This window comes from Sciurus carolinensis, chromosome X (assembly GCF_902686445.1).
Source record: "Sciurus carolinensis chromosome X, mSciCar1.2, whole genome shotgun sequence".
NCBI classification, from domain to species: domain Eukaryota; kingdom Metazoa; phylum Chordata; class Mammalia; order Rodentia; family Sciuridae; genus Sciurus; species Sciurus carolinensis.
Window position 1 is genome coordinate 119,261,015 of NC_062232.1, and position 8,924 is coordinate 119,269,938.

Genomic DNA, 8,924 nt, shown 5'->3' on the forward strand with positions numbered 1-8,924 from the left:
CAGCTGCATTCAGGTGGTGACTCTGTTGGGCTGGAGAGTGCAAGAAGGCAGCACAGTCTCCTGCTTGTCTGCTGTCAGGCTTCTCCTCCCCATGAGGTCTCTTTCTCTGTGCTGCCGTCTTGAGCTTCTTCAGGGTAGTTAGACTTCTTGCCTCCCTGGTGGTTGACGGGGATCCCCATTCGGAGCACACCAGTGGGGAAGACAGAATCTTCAGGTGTTTCAAGCCTTATTTATTTTAAGTGACTTCATCACATTTTACTTGTCAGATCAAATCACAGGGCAAGAAAAATTGTTTACACCTTTCTGCTGAGTGGCAAAGAATTTGTGGTTATCTTCAGTTCACCACATCATTTTGCCTCATGAAAAACGGAGTCTAGATTTCAGAAACCAGCCAACTTGAAAGAGAGGCCTGTTAAGCATTTAACACAAAACCAGGCAACACAAATTACCACAGACCACTCTCTTATTATCTATAAGAAGACATTTAAGGGCTGGGTTGTGGCTCAGTGGTAGAGCACTTGCCTAGCATGTGTGAGGCACTGGGTTTGATCCTCAGCACCACCTAAAAATAAATAAACAAAATAAAAGTATTCTGTCCATCTTCAACTAAATAAAAATTTTAAAAAAGAAGACATTTAGTATGATGTCACATAGTTTCTGAAATATATGCAAGTGCTAGAAACAAACCAAGTGTATAAACTCTTGTATAATGAATGTGACTAATTTTATTACAATAACTAGGGAAGAAAAATTCTTTTTTCTCTAGAATCGTAGTGCAATTTGATATAAACAATACATTCTGTATTATAGCAATGCAAGCTATGTGAAGAATATACATTATTCAATAGAAGATATTCATTCATAGAAATTATTCAGTTACAGAAGTCTAATTTTCCAGTTATTCATCTTTGGGACCCTGAGTTTATTTGGCACTACGTTTTTCCTGTATTGTCTGAGAAAGTCAACAGAGTTAGGTTTACTTAGTTCTGAGGTAGTGTGTTCCTGAGAAATTCAGGTGAAATATTATGCAGTCATTAGAAGATAGCTAGTTCTAGGCATCCTACCCATTTCTGGGCAGAAAGAGAAAGTGGGGGAGAACACCAATTTTGAATTTCCAACAATTCCATGAAGTGATCTTTTTGTGGGGATAGTAAGAGGTGTTGAGAATGTTCCTTTTATAACACACTGATATTATTTACTGCAGTTTCTTTTAATCATAGAATATATTATTCAGTACTTCAAATAATAAAGCAAAAATTTTTTTCTAGGCATTTTGGTAAGCTGTGAAAGACAGGAGAGAGGAAGTTATTCTTCCTCATTCCTTTTTCTAAGCGGAAGGCCTCCACAGCCTTCTAGATTTGATTCCTGTAAAAAGTAGCCCCCTGTGCACCTGGTTAAGAAAGGAAGGCAGGGGGCAAGAGGGAGGGGTCTATGAGAGGTGGCCTGAATCTTGGTGGCACTATAGGTCTCTCTTACAAATATCATCTCCAAAGCTGCTTTCTGCTCCTGGATGCACATTCCAGTTCCAGGTGTGCTGTGCGTGGCCTTTTGGTGACCCAGGCATCAGGTGACATTTTTCACATTTATTTCAAGGCAGTTCTACAGACTGGCTGCTAGGTGCGTACCAGGCAGTGCTTGGAATATGGACGATGGTGGCAATGAGAAGCACCAGGGCTCACTCCCACGGCCTTGGGCCTCTGCTCCTACTACGTGGTGGAGTCTAAGCCACTCTAGGGTGTTCCCAGTCAGAGCTGTCCTGATAAATTTAATGAGCTGGAGACAAGTCACAGGGAGTACCTGTCTTTGCCCCCAGCATTTTCACATACCTGTTAAGGAGCATTCAAGGGTCACTGGAGAGAGGGAAGGGGAATGAGGAAGGCAACGTGTAGCTCTGAGCAGGGTGAACGGAGAAGGGAGCGCCGTAGGTCTTGGTACTGGTGGGAGAGTCTCACAGGCGCCTGGAAGTCGCTTGACACGGAACCTCAGCATTCTCAGTTCTGTTCACATATGACTCACCTCTTCCCAACTGCTTTTTCTGTGAGCCAGTGATAAACCCTTTGCCTCCACTCCCTCCCTCCTTTCCCTTTGAGGGAAGCACCTCACTACAAAGTCACTGCTCAGTCCTGGGCACTTCCATTGAATATTTTGGAGCATGCAGTAAATGCTGTCAGATGCCAAAGATAAAAGTGTGAGCCAGAATGGATCTCTGCCTGCTTCCAAAGAGCTTCTCATCTAGTGTGGGAGCTCACAGCACAGGAGAGTCCCAAGTGGTTCCATTCCTCTTATCTTTTGTTTTCACCAGTATGATCCTTTCTTCTGCGCTTGCGTGATGACTCTGTTTCTCTCTTCTCTTCCACTTCCATGGGTAATCAATCAATTCTATTGTAAAGGACCAAATAGGATTGCTTCAAAAATATATTTTGCTGTTTTTATTCCATCAGTCATCTCACTGATTGATGAACAGAGATAGAACACGGTGGACAATTCAAAGAGTATTTGTGGACACTTGTGCAGCTACCACTTCTAATTTTTATCTCAACACCTGTACCTGGAGAGTCTGTATTTGAGCAAACATTTATGGAGCCCCTACTCTGGCCTGGGCACTTTTCTGAACCTTAAGGATAGAGCCACTGGCAAAGCAAAGCCCCTCATCCCATGGACTTACATTCTAAAGTTGGAGGCCAATCATGAACAAAGTGCTATAGCATCATGTTCATTAGTATGACATGTGCTATGTACATCAGTGAAGTAGGGAAATTGGGTAGATTGCTGGCATAGAATATACAGTGCCCTGATGGACTGCAGGAAAGTCCTCTCTGAAGCAGCAGGAGAATGAATCAAGCAGCTAACTGGGGGAGAGAACCTTGCAAAGCAGAAGGACTCAAAGGTGGAAAGACCAGAAGTACTTGAGGTGTGTGAGAATCAGCAAGGAGACAGTGTGAGTACAGCAGAACACGGCATGTAAAGAGGCAGGGGAGAAGGAGCAGAGTCTTATAGGCGGTGACCAACACATTGCTTTATTGAGTGGGAAGGAAACTGGTGGAGAGTTTTGAGCAATGGAATAAAGGGACTTGTTCTAAAAGATTTCTGTGGCTGTCCTGTGGAGAACATACTAAGTGAGGAAGGACTAAAAGCTAAGGAATTAGTTGCAGCGGTCTGGGTGAGAAAGGAAGGTTGGAATCAGGGGAATAGTGATAGAAGCAACAAAATGTGGTTGAATTTGAAGATATATTTGGAAAGCAGAGCCAAGAGTATATGTTGGCGCTGTTTCCAGACTCAAATGTGTTGTCCACAACTACTTGAATAATCACATTCAAACTAGTAAAACAAAATTATTTTAGAACACAAGCATCTCAACAGTGTAGTAGTTGTTAAGCAAAGAATATCACCCAGAAACAGTGGCACTAATATCAGAACATGAAACACAGAACCAAAGTCAGAACATCTACAAATAGCTATTGGATGCTTATTTTTGCTGAACTTTTCATCTCACAACTATTTAGATTTAAAAAGTATACAATATCATTTCTCAACTAAAGGCCCCTTTTAATGTTGCTTTGTCACGACAAACAGGACCCCAGGAGGGTCTTCATGATTCTCAAAGGATGTGGACTCCCACAGTGAGGCCAGCAGTGTCAAAGTTTCTCTCTCGGTGAGACTGAAATAAACAAGGAAATGTGTTAACAATGCATGTCAAGGAAATCTGGTCGCGGCAGATCCACACACATTGTATTGTGTGAGTCCCCTGGAGAAAAGGGATTCAACTTGAGCAGGTTGGCCCGCTCTGACAGATGAGCCGCGGCGCTGGCTCGGTCCTCTGCTAATACACACCCACGTCGGAGCTCGGAGGCCAGCCTGAGGGTGTCTTGAACCCTCAGGCTCTGGAACAATCATCTGCCTGCTGCTCCGCGGCCCTGCGCCTCTTTCCTAGCCACGCCCACCCAGTCCGACGTCTTAGCAACCCAGCCCTCCCCGCCCAGGGCACGCCCCCACGCTCCCGCAGCACCTTCCCTGGCCACGCCTTCCCCGCCACGCTGCGCCGGCGCGCGGCGGCCCTAGTGGCCTTGTGGGCGGAGCTTGCGCAGCCGCCGGGACCCTGCTGCGCCGCCCCCCGCCCCTAGTCACCGCGCACCTCGGAGGACACGCACTTCCTGCGAGGCCTCGGTGTGCACCTTACCCGAGCGGAGCCGACCCGAGCGGAGCCGAACCGAGCCCAGCCGAGCCCAGCCCTTGCAAGCAGTTCGCAATGGTGGACGAGCTGGTGTTGCTGCTGCACGCGCTCCTGATGCGGCACCGTGCCCTGAGCATCGAGAACAGCCAGCTCATGGAGCAGCTGCGGCTGCTGGTGTGCGAGAGGGCCAGTCTGCTGCGCCAGGTACGTCCGCCGAGCTGCCCGGTGCCCTTCCCCGAAACGTTTAACGGCGAGAGCTCTCGGCTGCCCGAGTTTATCGTGCAGACGGCGTCTTACATGCTCGTGAATGAGAACCGATTCTGCAACGACGCCATGAAGGTGGCATTCCTAATCAGCCTCCTCAGCGGGGAAGCCGAGGAGTGGGTGGTGCCCTACATCGAGATGGATAGCCCCATCCTAGGCGATTACCGGGCCTTTCTTGATGAGATGAAACAGTGTTTTGGCTGGGATGACGACGAAGACGACGACGACGACGAAGAGGATGATTACTAGGCCCGTAGCCTCTTGGGCCTAGACGGGGAGAGTCCTGCACGCCACTCCCCTGCTACCCTGCCACTCCTTGAGCCAGCTGTGCTCCTCCTTGCGCTCCGGTCCTGTCCCCTTGCCTGTCCTCCTGTTCTCTCCTTCATCCCCGCATAGTGCTTGTCTTTGTTCCAGGAATAGCGCTCCAGTTACCTGCTGCCTGCACTGGGGCTGGGGCTGGGACTGGGGCTGGCCTGGGCCTTGCTCTAAAGCGCGCTACCATCAACTCTGGCCAGTCCCAGGACCCCTGCCCTGCTAATCTGAACTGTGTCCTGAGCCTCAGCACTTGGCCAGGCCCCTGTTAAAACTGACCACCCACCGCCCTGCTGCTGCCACCCACCCAACTGCCAGGCCTACATCTGCCCAGAGATCTGTGCTGCAACGTTACCACCACCTACCACATCCCACCAACAGACTACTGCCTTTGGATAAGGACCAATGTAGAATATGCCTGAATTTGCTACACCTCATCAGACACTGATTTGGACAGCTCACCCACCCCTAAAGGGGCCAGTCTAACAGGCTGGTTAGTTCTCTGCCTACTCCCAGGGTCCTTCCCTGCCCTGTCAGATTGCTGCAGGAGCCTGGTGTGCCTGGCAGCCGAAATGTTGACATTTCTTTTCTCTTATGCACTGGTTTTGCACAGCTGTCATTTTTAATTCAGCAATTTCACAGATGTATGCATTTGGACAAATAATACTAAAAACAAGCAAATAAAAACAGGCACTTAACCCAGCTCCTCTATACTACCTGGAAAAAGCATTTGCATTCTTTTCAATAAATATCAAGCACTACAAAAAAAAAAAAGAAAAAGGAAAAAATAAATGATTGTCTTTTAATGATTAAGTGCTATCATTGACCTCTGACACTCTCATTCTATTCCGCTTATTTCCACTGGCATCAGGGACCCCAGTGTTTCCCACTGTAATCTCTAGACTACAGAGGACAGCAATCTTAGGGCTTTGTAGAAATTCCGGTGCTCCCCTCACCAAGGTATTTCTTAGACCCTTGGCAAAGGAGGTCCTCTGAAGCGTCCAAGGTGAGGGTGGCTGAGTAGTAGGTAGTTCATCTTTCCAAACCAGGACACTTTTGAGAATGAAAGGGGTCACTATTAATGATTGCACTGAAACAAGAGGCATATACCAGGACACCAAAAGTTCCTATTTCTCTGAGCTTTCAGATTCCTCAACCCTTAGGGAAGTTCTGCTCCTTAGCCCTTAGCATGTGGGCTGTTGTTGAATTCGTGCTCCTATTAACCCACATAGTACATTGTTTTAATGCTACTTCTAGAGGCTTAAGTTAATATTAAATCTTGTGACCTAGTGTAGTGCTCCCATAGTCAATATAACCTCATCTTAGCATTTCATCCTTCTTCAGCAGACATCCTTAAAATTCTCCCTCATACTTGTGTCCCAGATTCCTGCCTGGGAAGTTGGCGAGAGGTTTGGTTATCTCTGAACCAGATCTTGTGCTGCTACCTGGGCTATGTTGAGATCTCTAGATAGGGAGTGTTCAGAGGCAATGGAAAGGAGGGTGGGCAGGATGGTTGTGAGAGGAATCTGCTTTCCTTTTAAGTCCGCTGACCCAGGTTAAGTAACTTAAATACTTAAAGCAGAGAAGCTTGGTTGAAGAATTTGTGGGAGCCATCTCTGGCAGCCAAGAAGGCTAGGGAGGATTTGAGGGATTCAGAGTTGCTGTTCTCTTATCGGCCTATGTGTCCTCATGTTTCCATGCCTGGAGGGAACCCACCCTTCGGACTTCTAGTTGATGTGATTTTGTTACTGTTGAAGGCCTTTCAAATAGAATATTCTGTTATTTGTAATAAACCCCAGTGGATTAAATGAGACACAGGTCATCATATTAGTAACCTTACAGGTGTGGATTAAATGAGCTCTACCCATAAGGCATTTAGAACTGTTCCTGCTACATTTTGAGCACTCGGTAAACATGAACTGTTACTCCTAGACTTGGGATCAAGTCTCAGGATGCAGTTCTCTGGCTCTGAGCTTGGCTTTAGTAGATAAATGTCAGGTGAACAGATGCAGAGCAGGTTCAGGGAGAGTGGAAAGATCATGATGAGATTGTTTACTCTTTGGGGTCTGACATGAAACCAGAGAGAAAACCATTTCACCTGGTGGACAAAGTCCTTAGAGTAGTCATTTCTTGGGCTTGTTGTTTCTGGAGAGTGATAACAGATAGGCCTTCCCAAGGAACACTGAGGCCTGGATACCAATGAGATGTGGGACTCATCCGGGAGCTACTCCTTGCAAACCTGGTGATCTAGGATTCAGGAAACACTTCCCCTTCTCTGCTTCGAACACTTACCAAGATCCTTAGAAGTGGGTCAGGTTAAATTTGAGACAATATGTATTGAGACCAGATAATTACACTTTCTTCCTCACTAGCTAGGCCTCAAACTGGGAATGGCTGCGGAAAAGTAGTGGACCAGAACTGAAAGTCAGGTAGAGGTACCAATGAGAGCCAAATATCAGCCATTAATTCCAAATTTATCATTACCCAGATACGCTGAGAGGAGCTAGTGATACATTGATGAGTGAAGCGTGGTCCCTTACCTTCAGAGAGGTTTCAGTCTGCTGTTTTCATGGTGCCCTGGGACAGAATTGTGATGATAATTAGTTACACATCAGGGCCATGAGGAGATTAGATCTGAGAGTGATCCGCCCTTTGGGGATGGTAGTTGAGGACGTGAGATTTACTCCCTACCTCTGAGCTAAGAGAGCACACAATCTGGGGAAGGAAGGGGTCCATGATCAGCAAGGATGCCACACCAAGGAATCATCTAAGTAGCATTCAGGATTGCTGGGCCAACGAGGTGGGTGACCAGAAATGCGCATTTCCTGAGTATGTGTGCGTGTTCATGTGATGTTGCTATGACCTTGTTTGCTTCCCATTTACAGGTGATATACTTCACACATCATAGTCAAACAGGTTATGCTGTGACCTGCAGGGAAGGAAAGTATGACACTGTACCTTGGGGGCAGATTCCACAGTAAGAGCAGATACTGGCTAGGGCTCTACCCCTGGGGGAGGAATGTACGAAAGTACTATGGGGCATTGTGCAAGAGAAGGAAGAGTAGAGGTACATTTCTGAAGATAAGAAGAACACGTAGAGGAAAGCGATGGGAGACAAGGGGGAATGCAGAAAGAATAAGGGTGAACTTCTCACTCCTAAGTTCTCATCTTGGGCATGCTAGTATTGAAATGGTCTCTAAACTTGGAGTGTCCATTGAAATTATACTATTGTTGAAATTAAAGCAATCATATTGAAGGCCATAATCATTTAATCATATTAAATCTATCACTGTATCTTTGGACTTTATTCAAATAACTAAGCCCTGACATCCATTAATTCTATATTGAATAGAATAGAATATGTACATTGTATATATTTGATTATTCCCTGCTATTGAAACATAGTGAAAATCTCAGCAATTTGGAAGAAGGCTGACTAGGAGAAATCTTGTTGAAATTAGTATTTAAAAAAATGAACTTTCAAAAATTTTCTAGGTTCTTAAAGCAATTAAAACAAAGCTAAATAAATAGGTATCAATTAAAGATCCAGAGTATGTTTCTCTGGTGGTAGGTTTGAGTTATTGTATAAAGAATGCTAAGCATTTGCTTTGAAATATGGATTTTGCTAAAGGAGTGTTAAAAATAGCTGGTAGCAGTTTGCATGACCAAGTTGGTTAAGTATGTTGTCCGCATTTAGTTCTAAGGGAAGACTCCCTGTCTGGTGTCCTTTGACAGTGTTGATAACCCCCTGCCTCCCTTAAGCAAAATCTGATCATTCACTTTGCATTTTTTTTTCCTCCTCACTGAATGGCCCTAGAAGATTCATTCCCTTGTCTTCAGTTGTTCTGTTGTCTAGAGACTTTGTTCTTACCCCAAGATGGGTGATAGCACGCCTGAAGGAATTATAATCCCCAAGAAGCTGTGTTCAGGAAGTGCTCTGCTGGGCTGGCTGGTGGCTGGTGAATCAGCAGGGAGGTGCTCCGAAGGTTGGTTCACAATAGCCAGAAGCAGCAGCATTGTGTACCTGCCTCGGTCTCCACAATCATTGGCATCTGAGTTATGATCAGTAACAAATTCATTTTTGTTCAGATTCTCTCCACAGCATGCGCATATTGTCCATCACCTCCCAAAATGACTGATGATTTCATCAGCAACATTGCAATAACATCTCCCTAAG

At 45.8% G+C, this 8,924-nt stretch overlaps 1 protein-coding gene across 1 annotated transcript; it reads left to right on the forward strand.

Annotated features, from left to right (window-relative positions):
* Positions 1-4,086: 4,086 nt before the first annotated feature.
* Positions 4,087-5,553, forward strand: Ldoc1 (LDOC1 regulator of NFKB signaling). The gene has a single exon (XM_047536157.1). The coding sequence runs from the start codon at positions 4,247-4,249 to the stop codon at positions 4,682-4,684; it is 438 nt and encodes a 145-aa protein (XP_047392113.1). The 5' UTR covers positions 4,087-4,246; the 3' UTR covers positions 4,685-5,553.
* The last annotated feature ends 3,371 nt before the right edge of the window (positions 5,554-8,924 follow it).

Bases quoted from the DNA above. Each gene is read 5' to 3' on its own strand.
- Ldoc1 (XM_047536157.1), top strand. From the start codon at position 4,247: ATGGTGGACGAGCTGGTGTTGCTGCTGCACGCGCTCCTGATGCGGCAC.